Consider the following 25,778-nt stretch of genomic DNA (forward strand, 5'->3'; position numbering starts at 1 on the left):
TGACATGAGGCACTAGGAAGACCTCTCTGCATGCTAATGTCCAAAGCTCATGCTCTCTTCAATGAGAAGGAAGAAGCATTTCCAAAAGGCAATTCAGGTTTCTGATGGGCTGAAATGTGTCCTCTCCTTCATCATAGTGAGCACATGAAGCTCCTCTCTCTGAGTATTTAAGAAGTGAAATGCTTCTGAAATGAAGTGAATGAATCTGAGCTGCAGAGATGGTAGCTGAGAGGTGCCAACAGAATAGTGGGATGTGGTAAGGCATTTGGTGGAGTAGACAGACTGCATCATATAAACCCTCTGAGTGAATTTACCTTCAATCCATTGCAAAAATATTAATGTCTGGCCTTGTGTTTCCTGTCTCCTCAGATAAACATGTATTTGAAACTCAATGAATCAAAAAGACATATGGCAAAAATACAGTCTGATGCATTAAATATTTATCTTGAATAATTTTATTAACAATAGCATTCAACAGTTTTTCATGTTAACATGCAGAGACAAGTCTGTACATTCCTCTATGTAAATATTGAGTGTCACTCATTCTATTATCCAACTTCCCCTTTACCCAACCTGACATTATGAAGCTGCTGTACGTGGAGGCATTTTTCTAATCACGGAAAGCACAAGAGTCACTTGTTAGCATATGAACGTTAAAATCTTGTCATAGGAGGTCAAGGAAAAAACATGGTTCTTGTTTAATTTGTACTAAAGCAAACTGTGGGAGCCAGAGCACATATATTTGAATGTGAGCGTAACTACTTCCTATCTCTGTCAGATGAGAGATTATTCTCCTGATACAGTAACAGAAATATGTTAAATTTAGTCCTTAAGGACTACATGATTTGATGAGCTTTATGACATTCATGTGTTTCTTGGCTTACTGTCTTCAGGTGAAAGCATTCATAAAGATGTCCATTGCAGAACAGGCAGGGGGATGTTGTGAACCATGTAGCTGCGGACCATTTTTGTTTTCTAAAGGCTGCCAAAAATCACACTGGGAGACCAGTCCTGTGCCATTAGATCTAACCTATTAGATCAAACGGTACATTTCCCAACAGCATGTAGAACTGTGTGACCTGGTGCATGGCATGGACTTGCACATACTGCTACAGTATAGTAATAATAATACAGTACAGCAAAGAGAACAGAAAGTAAATATGCTAAATTATACTAATATATAATGATAAGAGTTATGAATGATAAATACATGATATCTTACCATCATGAATAATCACAGGTTCACTCCAGTCACTCCATATCTCGTTTCTTATGCATACCTCTTTCTTTGCCCTCACTTGTGCTGTATATTTCTTTGCTGGCCTATGAAGTGGATACTCATATTTCTCTGCAGCAACATTTACAATCTATCAAGACAGGTTTAAGGGGTTATTTTAGGTGATTTCACATTGCAATTGAAACAGATAAAAGTCTATGGATGTCAAATACTACTTAACTACAATGTCACTTACCTAATAAAAAGAGATTTTCAGAAAAAAAAAAAAAGTGTATATATCTGACACAATCTGTCTTTTAGCTGGCATGTATTAAAACTCAACTCAGGTTTAAAAATTAGGAGGTTAAAACTAAAAAGATGGAAGGAAGTATCAGCCGTGTGAATGGTCAGAATCTGAAAGCACCTATTCCCTTTTTTTTTTTTTCTCACACCAAATATAGGATGAATACAGTAATAATGAATCCACAAGATTCAAAGTTTTTGTAGTGGGTAGTGTGCAGTCTTTAGTTTTCTGCTAGAAAAAAAGCTTTCAGTTTTCAACTGTCTAATGGTGAGGGTTCTCCATTATTTTAGTGACTATTTTGAAACATCTTTAATTGTGTCTATAAATGAAAGCACATCACTTCAAAAGATTAAACATATGCAAGGTTCACCACAGTCTATAACAGAGGGTTCTCAAAATCATTTACCAACTTTGAAAACTGGAGCTAGGTGAAATAAACAAATAATGCTAAAAAATTAAGAAAGGAATAAAATAAATAAATTAAATTAAATTAAAAAAAAATAATAAAAAGACAAGAAGCTTCTGCTCAGAAAAAAAAAAAAAATCAGCATTAATGCTAGGAATTTGCAAAGAATAATACTCAGTATTTCTGAATACATATCTCAGAAATAAATGAGCACAGAATCTTTGCATCGTTGGGGTTAGGAAAGCATAATTAGGGCAACTTTAAGAAAAGGTGACCTACTGCTTTCCTTATATTGATCACAGTATGGATTTGGCTATGTATCACACAACTTCTTTCTCCTCCTTCACTCTTTGTGACCCTCTTTCCAGATCTGTTGCCAGAAACAGATCCAGAAGCATACATGCTAAGGTTTTCAAAGTAAGTAAAAATGTGTGATATGAGGACTTTCAACAGCAAACTACAAGTACGATGTTTTAGTGCTCACTACATTCTGTGCCTGAACATTTGTTCCTAAGGAGCCAATAATAAAGTCATGTCATTGTAAGAAATTACCAAAGTGCAAGAATGAAAGACATCTTGTAAAATTATGTAGGCCATCTTATGTCAGTGAGACCAAAAAATGGTAGACCAAATGTTGCTGCACCCAGACCATTCTTGGAGGATACTTGTCTAACCTATCATCTGTAACTCAATGCAGAGTCACCCCAAGCAGGCTTGAAAACCTGTTGCCTTGCTAGAGTTTCCTTGGAATTAGAACACTTGTCCTAAATTTTAGCCTGTTTATCATGCTTTAAATTCAGCTAATCACTATTTATCTTACTCACAAGTAGTCACATGAGTAAGTATGATACTTACGCTCTCATTAATATCCTTTTATGTACCAGAGGAGGGTTCACACAAGTTACTGGCACTCCTTTACTCTAGATGGTGTCCTCCTAGAACATGTCTTCAAAGCTTCTGCTCGTAAAATGTTGACAAAATGAGCAGAAGTTTTGAAAACATGCTCCAGGTGGTGGAGACTGAAGGACAGGTTTAGGGTAAATGTTCTCTGAACTTTTTTACAATATATTTATATTTTGTGGTGGTGCCCAAAACACAATTTGAGACTCCAGGTGAAACTTAGCAGCTAGAAGGAAGAATTAGTCATGACCTACATGAGACATGCCTATCATATATACTTTAATAACTTTTGACCTTTGTGTAATAACGTAAAATTATTGACTCAGTTTGTGGTTCAATGTAATCCACAGACCTTTTTTCTTCAGCTTTGTTGCCTTCACATTAATTCCTCATTTTTTTTTATTTTTTTTTTTCAGATTTATACATTCTAATCATAGGATTTTCCCTATTACTTAACTTTGTCTTGTTGATTTCAAACTTACCCAAAATTTCAAATTCAGATTTTTATTCTCCATACTGCTTGCTAACCCTTATTAGCTTTCAGTCACCTGTAGACTTAACTCTCTAATTTTAAGGTTTATCTGTTTGTGTCACAATAGTATTATCTGTACACATGAGTATTCAGCAAGTCACCTCTTCTGGTATTCAGAATAAATAAATATAGACTTTCATATTTTAATAATTATCCTCTTAGGTGGATAAATATCAAATATCCACGATCCTGTTTATGGAATACCCTAATACCTCAAGTAAGTAAGTCTATCTGAAAATAATTAATACCTGGATTTGACCAGGAAACAGAACCTCAGTCTTGCTCCACTCATCTCTCTCCCATGTCTCCTGTAACACTGCTGCAGTTCTTTTCCCTACCTTTGTGTCTCAATTTTGTGCTACTTTGCTAGGTAACTACCTTTCAACCATTGCTACCTTTTATCCTGATTATCCTCAAATCTGCCTCAAAGATCCTTCACTTGGCTGGTACCCTCACATGTTACACTTTGTTGTTGGTTAACTCTCTCCTATCTCCCCAATCATCTAATCTATGAAAAAAAAAAAAAATAAAATAATGCATTTGACATTTCCTTCCAGAGGGCCAGAGGTGTTAGGAAGCTGGAAAGGGGCAGCAGCAGCAAACTGTAAAGAGCAGAACCCTGCTACTCAACTCAGGCACATCCTAGCCCTGGGCTGGCAAAGGACCTTTTACTCCTGGCCCTCCGGGCTTCTACCTCACTTGCTCTGCATCTTGAAATGGCAAAGTAACCTGTCTGCATTGGCAGGAAGGGATCAGAAGTGCTCCAGCACCAAGGATCCAGCATGAACCTCCCTTGCTCACTCTGCTTCCAGCTGTTAAAGATTAGGAGCTTAGTGAAAGGGCAGGAGAAAGCCCCCTTACCTAGCATGAGTTTTGAAGTGTTATACTAGGGAATGGTTAAGGAGATGATAACTATGTGCTGAGGTGGCCTAGAAGGAGACTAGTTGTCTTTCTTTCTTCTGGGAAAAAAAAAGAAAAAAAAAAAAAAAGGACTGAGAGGTCTCATATCCACATACAGACCCAAACACCTTTTCCACGTGCTGCAGTGGGGGCATATGAGAAGATCCAATGCAGCTCTGGAAGCTGTTTATCAGAATTAGCTAATAAACTAAACATCTGAACTAATAAACCCTGATGTAATATATGAAAATAATGTTATGTGTCCAGTAATGTGCCTACCTTATTGTATTTTTTCCTTTCTACTGTGTCTAACAAAGAATGGATATATATTAACTTATTCATATGTTCTTTCAGACTTTAGTAGTCTCATTAGCTTAGATAAGCCTTTTATTATTACAATACTGTGCATTCAGGCATCTTAGCGAAGATTTAGGTTCTTGAAGAAACACACAGCTTAAAAGAGACCTTGAATGAAAACACCAAAGATTCAGAAAATTCACATTCAAACACATATCTGAGTTTTTTAGTATCATATGTTAAGTGCTTGGCCTTCAACTCTTTGGGAGTGCAAATGAGAATCTGCCTAAAAACATTCCAGCTCTTACTGCTATGTACTTTTAAACCAACAGCTGGCAATGCCACCATATTTCACCATGCTGCATAAGCAAAACTATAACACTGTTCTATTTTTTAGTGTTAAAACTAAGAGAAACTGCTGATACAACATGAATGATCATTAAATATATAATAAAGTATGTAAACAACAGAAGTGATTATTTTAGTGATGTATCTAGAAATAACAACATTGACATGTACATTGTGAGCACCATCCTGCAAGGATTCACATGTATTTCACATGAATAATTCACCAAATATAACATGAATTAAGTATGAGAGAAAAACTTTGCAAGGCTGAAACCTAATTACAAATTTTAGCAACAAATTAATATTGCAATTTTAATTAGCAAAGATGTTTTAGTTTTGAGGAGTACGTTGAGAGTCAACATAGTGTTATTCTGTTGGCAGGAAATCATATGCTTTTAATCTACAGCTTCAGTGCACAGGAGGGAAGGGATGCCATCCAGAGGAACCTGTGAGGTTCTGAGGCTTGAGAGGTGGTCCTGTGAGAACTTTACACAGTTCATCAAGGCCAATCCAAGGCCCTACACCTGGGTAAGAGCAATGCCAAGCACAAATACAGGCTGGGTGGAGAATGGATTGAAAGCAGCTCTGAGAAGAAGGACCTGTGGTTGTTGGTTAATGAGAAGTTCAACATGAGACAGCAGTGTGTGCTTGCAGCCCAGAAAGCCAACTGTGCCCTGGGCTGCATCAAAAGCAACGTGGCCAGCAGCAGGGAGAGGGAGGTGATTCTTCCCCTCTGCTCTCATAAGACCCCACCTGGAGTAATGTGTTCAGCTTTGGGGAAACATGGAAGTATTAGAATGAGTCCAGAGGAGGGCTCCAAAGATGATCAAGGGGCTGTAGCACCTCTCCTGTGAAGACAGGCTGAGGGAGTTGTGGTTGTTCAGCCTGGAGAAGAGAAAGCTCTGGGGAGACCTTACAGTGGCCTTCCAGTACATAAAGGGGGCCTACAGGAAAGCTGTCAGGGAGAGACTCTTTGTCAGGGGGTGGAGTGACAGGCCAAGGGGGAATGGCTTTAAACTAAAAGAGGGTAGGTTTAGATTAGATATTAAGAAGAAATTCTTTACTCTGAGGGTGGTGGGGTCCTGGAACAGGTTGCCCAGAGAAGCTGTGGATGCCCCATCTCTGGAGGTGTTCAAGGCCAGGCTGGATGGGGCTTTGGGCAACCTCGTCTAGTGGGAGGTGTCTCTGCCCAGGGCAGGGGGAAAGAGCTGGGCAATCTTTAAGTTCCCCTCAAACCCATACCATTCTGTGATTCTATGATTCTATCATTCTATCATTCTATGAATAGTGCCTTTCTACAAGTAATTAATTTCCTGTTAAAATGCAACATTTTGCAGCTACACTTCAAAACAAATACATGTTCAGTTTCTGTCTAGGTGGGGGAGTGTTTTGAAATATCTACAAGTGTTTTTCAAACAAAATACTTACACATATTATCTTAAGATTCAGGTGGAACATCAAGAAGACACAGATGTTATCCAGGCAGAAACCGATTCAAAATTCTTGGTGTATGATAGAATCTTATTTACACTCAGCTTATTTAAAAAAAAAAAAAAAAAAAAAAAAAAGTGTAATTTCAAAAAGCCACAGAACAGGTGAGGCTGTCTGGCCTCTGGAGGCCGGGCCCATCTTCAGGTGGCTTTTGAAGGCCTCCAAGGAGGAGACCCCACAGCCTCTCTGGGCAGCCTGTGCCAGGGCTCCATCACCCAGCACAGGAGCACTGCCTGGTGCTCAAGGGAAGCCTCCTGTGGGCCTGTTTGTGCCCAGGGCCTCTGGTCCTGGCACTGGGCATCACTGAAGAGAACCTGGATCTGTCTTCTTTGCACCCTTCCTTCAGGTGTTTATAGATATTGAAGAGATTCCCCTTAGCTTCCTCTTCTCCAGGCTGAAGATTCCCAGCTCTCTTAGCCTTTCCTCATAGGAGAGGTGCTCCAGTCCTTTCATCTTCATAATTATCATCTTGAATTTGTAAAAGTGTTTTCCTACTTTTCACATTTAGCTTTTTTTTTTTTTTTTTTTAAGCAATAAATACTTTAGATTCAAAAACTTAATTTAACTGGGAACATCTCAACAAACACTAAACAAAAGATATAAAGTGTTTCAAAGTTTTTAAATAACATTTTAAAATGTTTAACATCCTTCAGAAAAACTCTGAAAATAGCTGTGAATATTTATACAAGAAAAAGAGCTGATTAGAGTGAATAAATCTGTATACTATTTCTGTAGAATAGAAATAGTTGCAGTTCCAGAACAAATGAGATAAGCTGGAGCCTGGCCAATACATATTAGTGAACAAACTGATGGCAAAACACACCATACAGTATCTTTACAGTGCAACTGTAGCCATCCAGTTTTTCCTTGTATGAAAAAAAAAAAAAAATAAGGTAAAATATGCAAGTCTTATCTTTGGACACAAAAGATACGGGAACAGTGATATTCAACATCTTTCAATAACATATTCTTTTGGCTGAAAACTACTTTTCTGAAATAAAGGTTTTTACCCTTTCTTCTGTTTCTCAGTTTTCACAAATTGATGTCTTTTTATCAATAGCAAAAAGTCATTAATCTGAGTGATGCTAATGTACAATTCGAATTCAAGATGAAAAGTAAAAAATAAAACAAGCAAAACAGAACAAAAAAGCAGTCCACTTGAAAGCAAAAATGAATCTGAAAAAACTTCCTAAAATTTTCTTTTTGACCAGAAAGACAAAAAATGCTGAGCTATTTAAGAATGATCTTAAGGTTTCTTTAAAATTGTTTGAGTTTTAATTCCTTTAAGCTCAAAGTATGCCTCATTTTTATATAAATTATGCTATGGGGAGTAAGTACATTACCCCCAGAATGATTACCTTATGGTCCGTTATTTTCACTTGATACATGAAGCAGTTGTTACTTGCTGAACCAATGGTAGGCGGGGGTTTCCAGTGAATTTTAATACTTCTGTTTTCCAGGGAAACCGAGACGTTGATCGGCGGGTTGAGTTTCTCTGAAAATAAGCACAGAAATTTCTTCTGTACCTCATGTTGTTTCTCATATTTCTGCTGATGCAAAACAACAACAACAGAGTACATTGGTCTTTATAATAGACAACTGCCTGTTTGAACTGGAGTTTCCCACAGGCAGAGCAAGCACTCAGTGAACAAGATGATTTCTTTAAAAGTGCTGCTCACTAAGTGGTATCCATTTGTGCCTCAAAATAAAGGGAAGCAGTTTTTTCTCATATAACTTTCCAGGCAGGAGGAGCAGGCCCTTTGTGTTCACTGAGTTTTGGAGGGTGTCGAGAAGTCCTCGGAGTAGGCTTTAGGTGGTTTAGGATTATTTCCACCGTGTCTTGTGGGATACCCTATGTCTGTCTATGAGTCCAGTGGTTTAACTTCGAAAAAGTGGAGTTTCAATTCTCACTGACGTGTAGCAGCTTCTGGCAAATATTATTCACTTTATGAGTTCTGCTACACATGCTTAAAACATCTATTTCTTTTTCAAATGAGCACATGAGCACTTGCTATGGAGCAAATGTTTTCCTTTGGAGCAAGACAGGCTTAGATGTAAACAATAAAAGAATAATTCCCCACCCCACCACATCTCATCATGAACTGCAAGGCATGCGGAGGCCATGTGTTCTGTGCAGGGAAGGTGGGCAGGGTTGGTAGCAAGGGATGTTTCACTTCCATGGATTTTAGCATTTGGTTTAGATAACCAATTTCTAGCATGGCAAGTGCTGGGGCACTGATCTCAGTCAGGTACAGGTGTGTGCTGGAGTGCTCGAGCAGCATGACCCCTCTGCAGTTGCTGTTGCATTGCCATAAAGGGAGGAACCACAGCTGCAGTCCTCCAAAAAAGCTCTCCCAGAAGAGGCATGTATTCACCACAGGGCTGTGGGGACAGAGATGGTAAGGCCTGAGACTGGCATGGCTGCAGCATGGCACTAAGAAGACAGAGACGGAGAAGGAGAGAGGGAGAGTGGCAACATTGCTTCTCCATAAAGCAGCTGCATGTGTTTTCCTGCAGTTGCAGCTGCATGAACCTCTACAACAGTTTGTATCATGTTAAGGTTTCCTGTTTGGCTTTTCTTTTTTGTTCCCTATCTTGAGAAGTCTCCTCTCTGAGTAATGAGCCCGAGGCAGGCTCCACAAAGTTAGCAAAAGCTTCTTTCGCAACCTCAGGCTTGTAAAGTTGTTCTCTTCCGCCTGCCCCTGAAACTGACCCTATTGGCACAGACCAGCTGTGAGGGTCGAGGTGTACCCCAGCCATGAAAGATGAGGAAGGTGAACAGCAGCTATTTTGTGTTTGGCAGTGGTAAAAACATGTTTCCACCTCTGAGATATTATTTCCAGAGCATCTCACCCTGCTGTGAGTGTACCAAGAGTAGGAATGCAACCCTAAAGAGGGAAATTTCTTCAGCCACATGGGCAGCTAGGGCTGAGTTATCTTGGGCTGTGTACAGCAAAGGGCAAGCACGGGTCCTGCTTAGTCAGGAAGCGTGTCATGGTATGTGACAAGAACTGGGCTTGCAAGGGCTGGCACCCCACAGCACCTCCAGGAGAGTGCCAGGACAAAGTTGGCTGAAGCCCAGTGGGGTGTGCTCCAGCTGAAGAAGGGGAGCCAAGCACAAAAGAGCCTTTCTGATGAGTGTGGTACAAAGGGTGCAACTGGCTTCTCAGGGGGAGAGGGCAGCACTGACTTGCAACACTAGCCTTGCAAGGGCAATGTCATGATTTGTAATGTGTGGAAAAGCATCACCTGCAAACACCCTTGGGGTTGCTGCATGCTACCAAACTTTGGCAATGGATTTTAGGAGCAAGGCAGATTTGTGCTCTACACTGGGACAGGAGGGGAAGCTGTTGGCTGAACCAGCTGTGGCTGGCATGCAGCCATGCTTATGACTCAATGGAAATGTCAGGATGGGCTGGGAGGAAGTGCTGGTGGCCTAGCCTCAGCAAAAGGGAGGCAGTGATAAAGCTCTAAACAGGAGGGAGGAGATTTTAATGCAGACAGTTTGGAAGTGAGCTCCTCCCAGTTCAGCTATGAAACACCTAACACAGTGTCCTGCAGATTTATTTATTTTTTTTTTGGGGGGGGTGGGGAAGAACTTACATGTATTTCCTTGAAAATGTGTCGTTGTGAGAAAGCAGAACATATTGCTTTTAGCTGATTCTGACTGCAGTATAATTATTTCGGTAAAACCAATAATTATAAAGTATGAGAACAAAAGAGAATACTGTATAAGAATAAAAGAGATATAGCTCAGGATAGATTTGATAGTTTTTAATGAGTTTTTGCTTTTATTTGAGTTATCCCCAATTCCCAAGTCACAGGTTTGAAATATGATCAATACTTTCATGATTTAAAGTATTTGAGTCTACAATCTGTGCTAAAACTCAGAAGAATTTCTCACTAATGGGATTAATTCAAACATCGTGATGAAGTAAAGAAAAATAAAGTAATCTGATCATTCAGGACTGCCAGTAGTTAAAAATCACTGGCAAAAATAATTTTAACTGAGAAATGCCTTCATAGATAAATAGAAATGTTACTGATATTTGAGAACACTCATATTCTCAGATCAGTTATTAGTGAGACTTTTGTGGGTTTATATTTCTTTTTCTTTATCCCTTTCCTCAGGACTATAAAAGAAAAAATGATAGAAAAGAGAAGAACTGGAGAAAAGCAGAGCTTTTTTTTTTTTTTTTTTTTTTTTTCAAATTGCATGGAATGAAACCTTTAAAACATTTTCTCACAATATCCTATAATTTTTAAAAGACAATTATAGATAAACAATTGTATTACTTCAAAGGAAAATAAATAAAAGCCTTTGAGCCACAATTACTTTTCTTTAATTTTTGTGTAAAATTCTCAGAGATATAAATGCATAGCAAGTTAGAAATAATATTTGGATTTTTCACACTTCTCTCTTTCATTTCTTTGCTTCAAGACCAACAAAATAATTAATAAATGAACTTTTCATAACTGGCAATAATGGACAATACTTACCTATTTTCTGAGGTAGAAGAGCTTTGTAATAAGAAAGTCCTCTTGAATTATTTTTCAGATCTGTTACAGATATATTTAATTTGATTTTTCTTGATGGCTGGAAATATATTCCTTTCATGTGGCATCCAATATTTTTCTTCCTTGCATTTTGTATATATTGCTGGCATTCAAAATATTTTCCTGTCTGTCTGTCGGGAGAAAATATGAGTGTTGTAGATAAAGTTACAACAGACCTTAGACAAGGTATAATAGACTTGGGTTAAGCAAATAAACAAAACAAAACAAACAAAAAACCAGTTTGATACTTATTTTGCACAAGATCTTTACCTGTATGAAAAAAAAATCTGGATATCGGCAGGAGCTTCTGCTTTAACATGCCAGGTGCAATTGAAGAAAGAAATACTATATATGATACATGAAAGATTCTGAATATATACTGAAACAAAGAAATCAGAAAAAAAAATAAGTGAAAATATGATGTTTATTTTATATGGATTTTCTAATAACAACATGATGGATGCCTTTACAAACCCATCAGATATCCTTATTTCTGGAGGATAACTGGTGGATGAGAACAAATGGATCTTTCAGCTTTTGAGGATATGATAACGGAGAAGCACTTCTGCTACCACCAAAAATACAGTTAAACATAGTTAATACAGTTAAAGATAAAAAGATAATTAAATAAAAAATAAAATATCTGGAATACTAGCTGAAGATCTCTACTCTTTTAAGTTTTCCTGAAGCCGGGTAATACAGAAAGCAATCTCAACAGACATAGGATCTGTCAGGGAAGATGGAGAGAGTGCTCGGGTTGTTCTGACATCTCATGCAGTGGGGCTAGAGTTTTCTGAATCTGAACATGTCTAAAATAATTCCATAATATTTCAAGATGCTATGAGTCATTTTTTATATCCATACCAAAAAAATGTCATAAATGAGGTTTTAGAAGCAATATGACTCCAAGACAGAATATTATCATGAGTGCTTTTATGTCTTAACAACATGCAAGAAATAACAGACCTGGAGGAGCCTTGTAAGTACATTCTGTCCAGCCACTCTCCTTAATTAGCTCTTCAGTTTCTTTTGCAAAAAGCTGTGTTTTAACTTTAGCGTTAAAACCAGAATGTAACTCAAGACGTATTATCTTTTTCTTTTCCTGTAGTCTTTCCTAAGAAGGGAAGGACAGACAATACTAAGTACTGAAAGGAAAATGATGCAAATTCAGTTACCAAATGTGTGATTTCACTTTAAACTGTGTGTAACTGTGGAACTTACTTTCCTTTCATAAGAGGTATTGAAGAATGTGTAACTCAAAATATACTTCACACTGTACTTCTTTGTCTCTTCTTCTGTCAGGTTATTGTTCCAGGACAGAATAACTCTGGAATCATATTTGGTAATCTGCAGATCATTATGTAGCCCAAGTTCATCTGCAATTATAATGACATTACACAGTGGAAGACATTCCCCCAACTGCATAGACAAAGGATTTTACTTCCAGTAAGGCTTGCACATTCATCAGATCCCCGAGAGCTCTGTTCTCACATGGAACAGGTTGTCATATTCAGTAATGTGACTTTAACGTGAGATTTACATTTACTTATCTATAGCTCCCAAAATGTCAGGTGATTCACTTTTAACTATCCTGGACAATTTCCTATGGGTTTGGTCTCTATGTATATCTACTGGCTGTAGAAAGAGCCTCGAAAAGAAGTTCTAATCAGACATCTGGGATGATTAACATAGGATGAACTGTTACTGAATATTTTACTTACCCACTACGTCTGGTTGTCCATTTGCCAGGCCAGTGGAAAACAGTGTTTTATGCTGTAATAAAGTTAGTATCAGCACGACAGGAACAAATGTAATATGTGCCATAGCAAATGCTTTGGGCCACAGGTCTGCAGAAATTGAGACTCTCTAGTTGCAAGTTTGGCTGGAAAAACTCTTAGAACATGATGTTTTCATTTTGCATCTGTGAAATAATATGAAACAGTAACTTAACCACTTAAATAATGTCCAAAATATAGGAAGTATGAAATAACTCATTGTCAATGGGTCTTGTTGGTCCGTGTCTTCTATTATCAGGATGTTTGTATTTAAACCTAGTCTTTAACTGTGTGCCAGGGCCAAGGATGATGCATGTGCCATACTGAGCTGGTTTTGAATTGGGGCGCTGCTTAATTTGCATGGAAAGATCACAGAAATGATGCTACTGATAGTGCCTGGTAGCAGACAGCTTGGGTGGGAATCATCCGAGATAACTTTAGATGGTTACAGAAACATCAGCGCTATCTGTGGGAGTCCTCTAGCCTCTAGTGGCAGTAGAGCAACTGTCACTTCTAGGTTGTGATTCACATTACCTGTTTTAGGTATCTACTTTAGGATAAAATGAACGGTAACTATCTGAGGAGAAGATAAATGAATCCTGCCGTTTTCAAAAGTGAGTATCAGCAAGGATATGCCACATTTACAAACTTTGGGATAGAGTGAGCAAACAGATAACACACTGGTCGAAGTTGTTTTTAGAAAGATATACACATTGATGCTTCTCTGATGGCTGACTGTTCATTCAAAGGCAGTTCTCTTGCTGTAAGATGACCTCTCAAACAGTTCTCCACAGAATTAATAAGCCTCTGTGTTCTGTGCTTTTCACTCAACAACTACCAATTACCATGGCTTTGAATGTTTTCAGTACTAAATCCACACTCATGCATGCTTTTGTTTTATCCAGGGATCAGCAAAAAGACCTCTGGAGCTGCTGTCTAAAAGGAGGCAATGGCCATGTATAGGAAAATGTGTTCAGCACACCCCAAAAAAGTTTACAATAAGGTTACCTGGGGAAAAAAAAAATATATATATATATATATATATGCATATACTCATGCACATATGCATATATTTATAAAGTTATTTTGGTGCAATGCAGTGAGAAAGAGGTCATTTAATGAGTTGTAGAGTTCTCAGGTTGACGTTTATGAAGCGCTATGAAAAATCATGACAAAATGCTTTAAAATAGAGATTCCCCCACCTGGTTCTCTCTGGTATTTGTCTCAGCTATGGCAGCAGCAACAGCTGCAGTGTGTGTGCAAAATCAGGGCATTTGACCATGTGCACAGCAAATAAAAAAGTATTTTTCTCTACTTGGTGTGCCTGGGAAATAAGACAGTTCTGATTGCCCAGAGAGGGAAAGGATAAGCTATGCTTGCCCTTGCTGCTCTTTAATGATACCCTTGGAATGGTATTGTTTGTAGCAAGAGTAAAAGTCAGGGAAAATGTAAAATGAAAACAAGGTTTCATGGGTTTATAACCCAACATGTAGTGGTTATAAAGATCTTATCCATTCCCATGGTGAAGCCACGAAAAGTAGTCTTAGGAACATGTATGTATTTAAATCAGTAGAAAGGGAAAAATGAGGGTGGAAAACACTAAACAAGTTAAAACTGAAATATTTGTAGCTGTCAGTAACATGACAATTATGGAAAACACAACTGACGAGGGACTTAAAATAGTCCCCCTATTTTGTCCCCTAAAGGGAACAAAATAAATTTTAAAATAACAAATACTTCCAGTGTTAGAAACAAAAATAGAAATCATCTGTGTGGCAATATAACTGACTGCATTCAAATGGAGAGAGAAAACACAGGGCAGAGAAAAGATTTTAAAAGTCTGAATAAACTTAGGAAAAAAAAAAAAAAAGACGGTTTGAGTCAATGAAAGACATTTCAGGAGAGATCACTGCTGTTTCCCAAAGGCGGCTTGTTCCTAGGAGTACCTTTTGTACAGCACTGAAGGCAATCTCTATTCAGTGCATAATGAACTCCTGCACCTTGAAGCCACAGGAAGTGTGATGGCAGACAATATCAGCAGGCTGAGAATAGGACTGGGCAAACTGGCATAAAGCAGGTTTATGACAAGGTTCCAAAAAGTATTAGGCATGAAAGTAGCTTCTGACATCTCTAATTTAACAACTGTGAATGCTGGGTTGCAAGAGGTGGCCAAAGTTGTGGAATATATCCCAGTGGTACCTCCTGTTGCCATTGCTGCAGACAGAATAGGAGGTGCACCACTGGGCTGACCCCACAGGACATCTCTTATGTTTATACACAATGCATTAGTCCCCAGAATACAGCAAAGGCAAAACACTGTAAAATAAGAACACCCAAGGTGATCACAAGGAAACAAAAAGCCATCCATATGTAAAAGGCTTTTCGATACCCTACTTGTCAAAGAAAGCATATTTTCATTTATACCACCATAGATGAGCAGAGTAGCAGAACATTTTTTCTCAGACATAAGCAGACAGGACTCTGTGCTTGTAGTGTTGTTACAAAGGGCTTTATGTTAGCATATGGTGCCAAAATTTAGTCCATGAGGTGCAAAATAAAATTAATTGCATGATTTTTTTTTTTTTAAAAGAACTTTCTAGTCCTTTATTTCTCCCCTGAAGAAACAAATTCTAGTCAAATGTACTTTCAGAAAGATTTTAATGGGATAGAAAATACATAAATAATACGAATAATCTAAAAAAAAAAAAAATCACAAAAAATGGCAGTCTTTTCTAAACAGTAATCTGTAAAAAAAAAAAATAAAAAAAATCACTTATTATGAAAGTATTCTTAATAATTAAATAATGTCACTATGCTTATATGTCTTTGGTTTGTTTGTTTCTTTGGCTTTGTTTTGTTTTGTTTGTCTCCTTGTTTTCACCGTTGAAGTTCAACTATAGCCATTGTGCCTGCTGGTTGCTGCCCAGCAATGCTTTTGTTCTGCAACAGTGGGTGGATGGAGTAATGTAAAGGGGTGGTAAAAAATGAGAAGCTGCCCACCATATAGCAGAACAGCTGTGGAGAACATAGTGATTGTGCAAAACCCACCTGGCAAATCTGGGAAATAGACAGTTAGGGCCAGAAAATTAAAGTAGTGAAACCAATATAAGCAAAACTTAGAGCAGTTACTTTTAGTTTAGGGAAAATGAACTGCTTAATTTTAAGAATTCAAGAGACTAGAGAATTTCCTGAAATGTAGATGTGTGCACTGGCCATGCATCTGAAGAAAGGCATTTCTGAAACCTTTGTGGATCTGATTATGTGACTACTCTTAAATACAAAAGCAATAATAATAGTAATAATAATAATAATAAATGAGGAACATCAATTTTTATATTTTGATTGAGAAAATAATAAAATTGTTCAAAAAGTATTCAATTGCATTTGAAAAAAAAAAACTATATTGTGCATAATTTACAGCATAAATTCAGTCATTAAGCAATAAAATCTTGCATTCTTAAACTCAAATCCAATTTACAAAGCAGTCTTAGATAAGGGGCGTCACTAAGACTATGTGTCTTATTAAGACATACATGTATCTAAAACTTACACTTCATTTAAGGCTGAGAATTCATATTTTTCAAAGTCCTTATATGTGATAGTACACAATGTTGATATTGACTGAGGAATAATGACATGAACATACAATAAATACATTTTAAATGTCTGGGTAGATAGTTAAAATAGCACTACTATTTACATTTGTTTTTTTCAAAACTTACCTTCTTTTTAATGCATGTTAAATGCAGCATCATTTGGGCTGAGACAATGGCAAGGTCAGCACTGGAGAATCACAGAATCACAGAATCAAATGTCTTGATTTAAGACTATATTGAGAAACCGATTCAAGAGACTTCCCTTTTTCTCAATATGCCACCTCAGAAAAGCCCGTTACCACTGTTGCTTCCTCCTATGGGACCAAAACACACCTCTTAATACATGGAACCTTAGCCAAATTCTTCAAAAATAATTTGAAAAGGCGCACCTCTCTATGACTAACCCCAGTGGTGAGAGATGATGTATTTTTTCTCTATTCATATGAAAGAGAAATATTTCCAAACATTTTAGATATTGCAATGATCTTTGATGTTTTAAGAAAAAGTCAGATTACAGAAGAAATTTAATTGTGTAGGGCAAGTGGTGACTATGAGATCAACATTCCCAAAAGATCATAACCTCCTTGCTGCTGTTCTGTTTTTGTGATGGCTAATATATATCTTTCACTTCACACTAAATTAAAATGAATTTATGGGTTAAAGCTAAAAATAAACAAACTGCCAGACAGATAAAAATCACAGAAATAATGGAAGAAAAAATAAAAGAACAAAAGAATCTTAACTTTTGGAAAAGTGTCACTGTTTGTTTTACTCTTCATCTCAGAAACTTTGCCCAGCAGAGCATCTGAAAGTCTCCTCCTCTTACTTGCTTAGTAAATGGGGTTAATTTTGCTGCCATACTGAAGTGTTGTGAGTGGAGTTCTGGAGAAGCCTTGATAATACATAGGTTTGATATTAACTTTTAATTTTATTCATGCAAGCTGATATTTTGTATTCCAGCTTTCCACCTTAAGCTGAATTTGATGGGAGAATTATGGATATACTCACTCATGTCTTTCTGGGAATGTGGTTTGGAACAGATATGCCTCTTCTTCGTGTTAAGTTTATTAACTGAACATCTGAGACAGTTCAGGTTTTGGTGCAAAGGTTTGAAATGAGCCTAAGGTGTCAAGAATGAATTATTTGCTGCCATTTGCTGCATTTTTTTTTTTTTTTTAAAAAAAAAAAAGGACTTCTTAAAAGTCTCATTTCACAACTGCTGAACAGATCAAAGTATATATCTTCTTTCATTTACTAGCTGTTGTGCTCCCCTCCAGACCATAGAAACTGGCTCTTCTGCTTTGCTTTTCTCCTTTTTTAGCTTCCAGACACACAGTGGATAAATGCTGATGGAGGAAGGATCCTATGCCTCCCCTCACTTTGACAGGTTGTTAGGTGAAATGGTAGAAACCTAAAGATTTTCAACTCAGTTGAAGACGTTGGTTGAAGAAGAGTTGAAAAGGCACAAGTTTTAAGGGGTAAGAATATAAACCTTTTTTGTACTTTTTTATCCATGTTAAAAACACAAAAGTTAACATTAAAACAAACAAACAAAACCAGATGTCATACAAAAGCTCAATAGTGTGTTCCAAATTCTTATTATTAAAGCCTCAAAACCTGGTGCTTTGCACCATGTATCTCTTTCTTCTAATAATTTTTTTTTTGCTATGATTACTGTGACTGTTTTGTATCTATATTTTTCTTACACATAGATTTAGTAAGCTAATCTTGGCTTTAAATTAGTAAATAATGTGTTTAGGTCCACGTTATTTTACTTTTTAAATGAGTTAATGTAATTATACACCATTTCTACAATTATTTTTCATTTTGTAATATAAATAAATTTAATACAAAGAAATAAATTAGTAAATATAATATGCAATTAAATAATATACTATTAAATAATAAAAAATAATATACAATTATTGTATAATTGTTGTAATGTAATTATACGATGTAATTAAAGAACAGCTTTTATTTCTTACGGCTCCTTTGTTTTGGTATGTATCAGACCCAAGCTTAAGACATGTGTATGCAGAAAAAAACTCACATCTATAGAAATGTACTACATAAAGTAAGGTAAATAATTCTTGACGTCTTCAACTAAATTTAGAGGCATGTTGTATTTAAGTGAGAAGAGTGTGACTTAGATTCTCAAATCCAATTATAACAGTAGCAAACCTGGCCACAGGCTTAGTACTTTATTTTTAAAATATAAAAAACTTATTTTCCCATTGTGTCTTCTGCATATTAGTAAAATGTAAGTTTTATCTGGTTTAAATGCAGTTTATACACTGGGTTAATGTCTGCACATTAGTAATTGCAGCACATTGCTTACATCAATAAAACGCTCCCATTGCTGACTTCAGAGAAAACATTCATTACCTAGTAGTAGTATGTTTTCTGGAGTTTTCTCATAATTTAAAGTAATTAAAGATGAAAAAGAAGAAAGCTACACCTCAGGGATTTTTTATTTATTTATTTTTAATAATCATACAGTTTTAACTGTATTCAGAAAAGTAAGAATGATGAGAATTCATCACATTTTCCATTTTAGCACACTCTTACACTGAACTCAGTAATAGATTATAAAAGAGTTTCATTGAAACCACATATGTATTTGGGCTGATCAAAATGGCATGTCATATAACTAAAAAAATCCATAAAGCCAATTCACTGAACAGTACGTCACCCAGCATTTAGCTTCCTGTTAAAAGGAATGACTGCTAACTCTCTGTAAAACCAGCAATCTATGTATCTATGTATGTACGTATGATCTATGTATGTATTCAGTAGTTAGCAATCATTTGTTTTGTGGTCATCTGAGCACTGTGCTGAGATAGTTCCAGTAAAGATTCATGTGGCTACAGGATATGGGTTTTCCTTACTCACATTCCCTTAAGTGTTTTATGTTGTATTAGAGCAACTAATGCTTGTAATCATGCTAGGGGCATTTGAGATGCTCTTTAATCCCAGCTCTGTTTACACCAATAGAGGAAGAGGGGAAAATCTCATATTTTTCTTTGCACTGAAGGGAAAATTACATTTCTAAGATTTGTGCCACTGAAAAGGAAATATTAAACTACAAAGGAATAGTGAGATAAGCTGAAAGGATATCACTAAGATAAAGGGGGTGTCCTGAATGCATATGTTCTTGTTAGCAGAAGGGAATGTTGGCATCACAGGTTTCTACTGCAGTGACTAAAATACAAACCTTTGTGTTTTTAATGCTATTTTGCAGCTAATTTTATGTTTCTGTTTCACATAATAGAGACGGCAACTGTCCATAAGGCCTTCTACACTGAATCTGTGATCTTAAAATGTAATGCTTCTTTTGTTGTCAAATATTTTTATAATGCTTTTCAAAATAGATAGATGAACAGGTATATACAGTAATACGTTAACCAGAGAAAATGATTTCTTGGAGAAGATATCTCTTTGCTTTCCAAAAATTGTCAACTACAGCTAATAGCCATCCATTGACCATAAAAGCAAACTTGATACATTTTTTTTTCTCTCTGTTTTTTCTACATCGGTACAGGTTAATATCTATTACAGTCAAATGCTACATGTAGAGATTTATCAGAGACCAAAGTATGGGTTTGGGATGTGTTCTATGATAAACTGACTTTGCATTGAGGTGGGAATGAGTCTTTTAAAAAAGCATAGCATTATATAGACATGCTTGTTCTCAGCTAATTAGAAAGAAGCAGTGAAAGACTTCAATTAAAAGGCAGTGCTGATGGTATTGCCAGTATCCCCATGGCAGATGCTTAGACTAAATTAGATCAATTCAACACTTACTATAGAATATGCACTACTTTTAATATAGGACCGAAAAAGGAGGGAAATATGGGGAAAAATAATAATAATAATAAAACAGGCCTAATCTTTTCTGAGTGAGGAACTGAGGTATAGAGAGATTATACACATTTTCCAAATCATACCAGAAATAGATGAAATATCTAGGAATTTATACTGTTCTGAGATTTCTCTTTTAAAGCTTTTGGACTGCATGAAAAAATTCAAAATACTGATCAGGAGCTGATGTTTCATTACACATATGACATAACTTCTTTCTGGGGTAATGGTCAGGTCAGTGATGAATCACAGTAATTGTGATGAATAACAGCTGTGAGACCAAGGTTTGAAACAGATGATTTATCTTTTAGTGTGAAAACAATGTATATGTATCCTGAATATTTCTAGGAAGAAAGCTTGCTATATTATAAAAGATAAGCTATATTTCATAACCGTGATACTTCTTTCAAGGAAACTGGTAAAACAGAGAAAAAATAAAATAAAATTGTAGATGCTTAAGAGTTTATTACTTATTCCCTTATGTATTGTCATCTGATTGCTAATTTTTCTAAATATTCCTGATCAGATATTGCAACATTGACAACAGAAATTGTACTATATATACTTTATCAGCTATAAACTTGAGGTATCAAATTAGATAGAGACTCGTCTCACCTTAAGGTAAACCCATAGTGTCAATCAGATAAATCACACTTTAAACCAAATTGACTAGATCTCCACTAACTACAATTGAAATTCAGACCCTACAGCTATTAAACATGCAATCCTTGCTCTTCCTGTTTAGATTAAACTTTTTGAAATGGACAGATTTTAAAAAGCAATGTTTTAATGAAGTACTGTTATTTTTTCTCCAGGCTTCCTCTACACAATTCATTTAAGAATGTCCTTCAGAATCTTCAGAATAGAATGTCCTTCTATTTTCCTTCCCAGTCAGTGTGCAGAAATAGTCCTGCTTTTATATCTTTAGACTTCAAGTCTTAAGACTAAGGACTGACTCTGGCAAAGCTTCTATTTTTTTGCAGATGGCTATTAAAATACTGCTTCCTATTTGGATTCCTGAGGATTTTGTAAAGTGCTGTCTCCTGTATCCTTCACCTGATTCTTTCAAACTCACAAACCAGGGTTTGATAAGAAGCCATCTATTGCTACCTTGTGATGCTCTTTGCCCAGCCAAGAAAGACAGCATATATGTGCAGATGACATTCTCACTGAAGACAAGCATATTGGTGTCCTTTACACAGCCAAAGCTAGAAGGGGAAAAAATCTATCCACTTGCTATAACTATCATTTTTGGAAAGACTTTTTCACTCTCTCACTGTCATGGCACTCTTCCCCTACCAAACCCTAGCCACCCAAGACCACAATAGTGAAGAGCAGCATTTACCACTCAGTTGAAAGAAAATTGACTTGTTGCCAAGCACGCTGATGATATAAAATCCACCAGAAACAATCAGAGGGAAAAAGTCTTATTTGTCCACCAATCGCAAGCAGATTTTTTTTTATGTTTTTATTTTTTTGGTGAAATAACTTCTGCTAATCCCAGTATAAAAACACTCAAATTCATTGCAACTCCAACAAAATCATTGGCATTTATTTCACCTAGGCAGATTTTGAAAAAAATCATTCTGCATTAGAGAACGATAAGTTTCTATATCACCTGTACAGAACTTTTATATACTGGTCAACATTGATATTGTGCCTGCTCACATTCTTAGCTCCTTATTACTAATCTAGAACTCACTCTTTTACATTCTTATTGTCTTTCAGTCTACTATCAGTGAGAATGCACTGAGCAAGAATCATAGAATCATTAAGCTTGGAAAGGACCTCCAAGATCATCTGGTCCAACCATCACCCTACCACCAATGTCACCCACTAAACCATGTCCCTAAGTGCCACATCCAATATTTCCTTGAACACCACCAGGGACGGTGATGCTACCACTTCCCTGGGCAACCTGTTCCAATGCTTGACTGCTCTTTCTGAGAAGAAATGTCTCCTGATTTCCTACCTGAACCTCCCCTGGTGCAACTTGAGGCCATTACGTCTAGTCCTATCACTAGTTATCTGTGAGAAGAGGCTGACCCCCAGCTCCCCACACCTTCCTTTCAGGCAGCTGTAGAGAGCAATAAGGTCTCCCCTGAGCCTCCTCTTCTCCAGACTAAACAACCCCCATTCCCTCAGCCACTCCTGACAGGACTTGTGTTCCAGACCCTTCACCAGCTCCGTAGTCCTTCTCTGAATATGTTCCAGGATGGCCTCGATGTCCTTCTTGTAGTGAGGGGCCCAAAACTGAACACAGTACTCGAGATGTGGCCTCACCAGAGCTGACTACAGTGGAACGATCACCTCCCTGGTCCTGCTGGCTGCCCTATTCCTGATACAAGCCAGGATGCTGTTGACCCTCTTGGCCACCTGGGCGCACTGCCAGAAATCACACTGAAACCTGCACTTGCTGGTAATGAAAATTCAGAAGCATTTCAGCAACCAAGCATAGACTTTGAGCAGCTGTCCTATGTGCTCTTTGAAACAATTCCATTATCACCCAAAATACTGAGCTATCTGTGGGCACATAGAAAAAAAAAAAAAAAAAAAAAGGAAAAAAAAGGTATTATTTGTGATGAAACCAGATGATGCTAAACATTCAACAGATCAGATTTATTCTAAGTTTTAGAAAGTTTTGTAAGAAGAGCCTTCTGAAATTAACACATTTGCCTTGAAAATAATTCGAGATTAGGTGGAGTTTTTCTGTCATTTTTTTTGTTTATTTGTTTTCAGCTTCCCGATAGAGGATAATTTACTTTCCATACTTTCCAGACTAAACATTGATATTTTGCTTAAGAGTTACTGGGAAAAAAAAAAAAAAAAAAGCAGAGTTCTGACTTCATCAACAAAGAGGATGTGACTTCCTGGGGGAAAGAAAATAAGAAAGAAAGAAAGAAAGAAAGAAAGAAAGAAAGAAAGAAAGAAAGAAAGAAAGAAAGAAAGAAAGAAAGAAAGAAAGAAAGAAAGAAAGAAAGAAAGAAAGAAAGAAAGAAAGAAAGAAAGAAAGAAAGAAAGAAAGAAAGAAAGAAAGAAAAAGAGGAAGAGAGGAAGAAGGAAGGAAGGAAGGAAGGAAGGAAGGAAGGAAGGAAGGGAGGAAGGAAGAGGATGAAAGTATTTTTTAAAAGGAGTAACTTTAACACCTACCTTTGGCAGAGGTTCACACCTGTGGCAATCCATGTACAATTCACTCCTTCAGTCTTACAAGTAAGGTACATTCAACTCTAATGAAGAGGATCTAATATATGTCTCTCTACTGTGTTATTTCCAACTGTGAAGCTTTGGTAATTTCCATTTAGCATGTGGGAGAGTCCCAGTAAGACATGTTTCTCATTCTGAAGCTTTCCTATTCCATAGCTTCTGTAGATTTGTCAAGGCTGTAACTTCCACTTTGGACTAATTATTTCCAAATTCTTTCCTGCACTCAGTCCAGTGTTACTATCCTTTTTCTATAGATCAGTTTACTCATCTCCTTATGTGTTACCAGATCAGCTAACTCTTAAGTTAGAGTTGCTCCTAGGCACTACCTCAGTTTTTAATCCTTTCTAGTACACTTCTTCATGCAAGCAGTACCAACTCTCTTGACGCAAGAGAACGAAGTATTTTCCCAGATGAGTCAGGGTTGTCATCGCTCAAACTGCTCACTGCTTTCAGCTGAGTCATATTCATTTCACCACTTCCATTTTGCTTTATCTGACAAGTATAAGTGGCTAAACATTTTCTTCCTTTTATGCAGCTGTTGCTTAGTTTAACAAAATTTTATTTCTGAAGAATCACCTCAAGTGTTCCAGTGCTGGGAAAAAAAAAAAAAAAAAAAAAAGAGGAAGATGGAATAAACATTGTTCAAACAAAATAGAGTTAGCTAGTATTTGTAGCAGGTAACCACCCCACTGAAACTACCAGTACTAGTATCAGATGACAAGACATTTGTGGCACTGTGCAAAGATCTATCTCCACATCAGGAGTTTAAGATTCACCTCCATTTCTTAGGTATCTAAGATCCCTAAGTCTGTGGTCATTATCTTGGGTTCCCCTCATAGAGAAAACAGAAACAAACTTGTTGTGATTTATGTATCTGTAATTAATAGGGTTAATCTCATCCCATCAAGCAGAGCAAATGAATTATCATCTGGGCATGCTCCTTTAAAGCCCTTTTGGGTGAGACTCTGGATCATAATAATGATAATTTTCAGAGGGTTAACATTAGAGATAAACCTCAACCTATGCATTTGGAATTACTTCTCTATTAAAAATTGGCCAAATTATTCCTATTAGGAACTCAGCTTTGGAAAAATAGCCCCATACTTGAACCAAAGCATCTTTTCCATGCATCATATGAAGACTATTCATATCTCCATCTTCTCCTGAAATTGCTAGGAACTTATCTTTACTGGGTCATTAATTCTGGTAAGTTCATAATCTCACTGTTTAAGTTAAGGAGAAGAAAATGTTCCTGCATACTCTGACCTGTAACTATTTTTCTAGTGAGAAAGACTACGCAGTTACACATCTGAGAATGTGCTGTTGCAGAAGAGGAATTCTTCTCAGAGTATGTGGTGTACAGAGATACTCTTTTTCAACTTTATTTCATTCTTTTGATTGTTTTAGGAAGAAAAAGGGAAAAACAGAGTTGCTGAGAGACTACACACATTTAGGTGGAAAGGGTACTAATAAATATTTAGTGTTTTAAAAAGACTTGAAAGAAGAAAAGGCAAGCAGGATTGGCTTGGGTAGTATATTATGAACTTTAGCAACAAAACAATGAATGAATGAGAACAAATCTACTTTAAGGAAAAACCTCACTAGAAATTAATGATCAGAATATGATAAGCCCAAACTTACAAAGAACTCCATAAAGGCAAAGGAAGAACGTCATTAGTTAACTTCCTCAAAAAAAAAATTTTTTTTTTTTCAAAAAAAATCAAGAGTAGCCCAGACTGGAAACCTGAGCACAATGCTCTGTGAGTCAGAGTATAGTAGTGAGTAAACAGAAAAGAAACTGAGAAAAAAGAAACTGAGAAACAGAAAAGATACTGAGCTGAAGGACTGTTACCATGGTAATGATAAACTCCCAGCCAACCCCAAAGTGCTGCTCTGTCTGGATGCATATAAGTCTATGAGGCACAGCGTTGTTCATCCCAGGGAACTCAAAGAGCCAGCTGATGCCTTCACAAGATCTCTCTCAATTATTTTTCAATAGTCTTGGGAATCTGGAGAAGTCTCAGCCAAGCAGAAGATGGCAAAGATCATTCCAATTTCAAGAAGGACAAGAAAGAAGACCCTAGTAATAACCAGCCTGTCAGTGTCACTTCCGTGCCTGGTAAAATTATGCAGAAGATTATTCTGGAGGTTATTGAGAAACACCTGAATCAATGCAGTCATTGATCACAACCAACGGTTTCATGAGGGAAAAGTCCTGCTTAATTTTCTTTTATGACAAGGTTTCCCATCTAGCTGATTGATTGAAGCCATCTGATGTCATCTTTTTGGATTTCAATAAAGCCTTTGATAATTTTTCTTGGAGTATCCTTCCAGCAGAGAGCATAGAGTCCAGCATAGAGCTAGGTAAACATGTAATATGATGGGAGAACA

At 36.8% G+C, this 25,778-nt stretch overlaps 1 protein-coding gene and 1 long non-coding RNA gene across 2 annotated transcripts in view; one reads left to right on the plus strand and one right to left on the minus strand.

The window, feature by feature from the left end:
* LOC137856433 (interleukin-5 receptor subunit alpha-like) overlaps positions 1–23,454 on the minus strand; it is a 32,050-nt gene extending 8,596 nt beyond the window's left edge. The window contains exons 1-9 of the mRNA XM_068681821.1: positions 23,334–23,454; positions 16,449–16,636; positions 12,673–12,872; positions 12,173–12,327; positions 11,918–12,065; positions 11,222–11,330; positions 10,895–11,082; positions 7,753–7,889; positions 1,223–1,367 (exon numbers count right to left, since the gene is read on the minus strand). Coding sequence (XP_068537922.1) covers positions 1,223–1,367; positions 7,753–7,889; positions 10,895–11,082; positions 11,222–11,330; positions 11,918–12,065; positions 12,173–12,327; positions 12,673–12,775 — 985 coding nt within the window. The 5' untranslated portion in view covers positions 12,776–12,872; positions 16,449–16,636; positions 23,334–23,454. The remainder of the gene's footprint in view (positions 1–1,222; positions 1,368–7,752; positions 7,890–10,894; positions 11,083–11,221; positions 11,331–11,917; positions 12,066–12,172; positions 12,328–12,672; positions 12,873–16,448; positions 16,637–23,333) is intronic.
* LOC137856441 (uncharacterized) lies at positions 17,144–24,023 on the plus strand. The gene is made up of 2 exons (XR_011096450.1): positions 17,144–17,800; positions 21,912–24,023. It is a non-coding gene; the product is annotated as an uncharacterized lncRNA (long non-coding RNA).
* Positions 24,024–25,778: the final 1,755 nt, after the last annotated feature.

The sequence above is a fragment of the Anas acuta genome, chromosome 1 (genome assembly GCF_963932015.1).
Source record: "Anas acuta chromosome 1, bAnaAcu1.1, whole genome shotgun sequence".
NCBI lineage: Eukaryota > Metazoa > Chordata > Aves > Anseriformes > Anatidae > Anas > Anas acuta.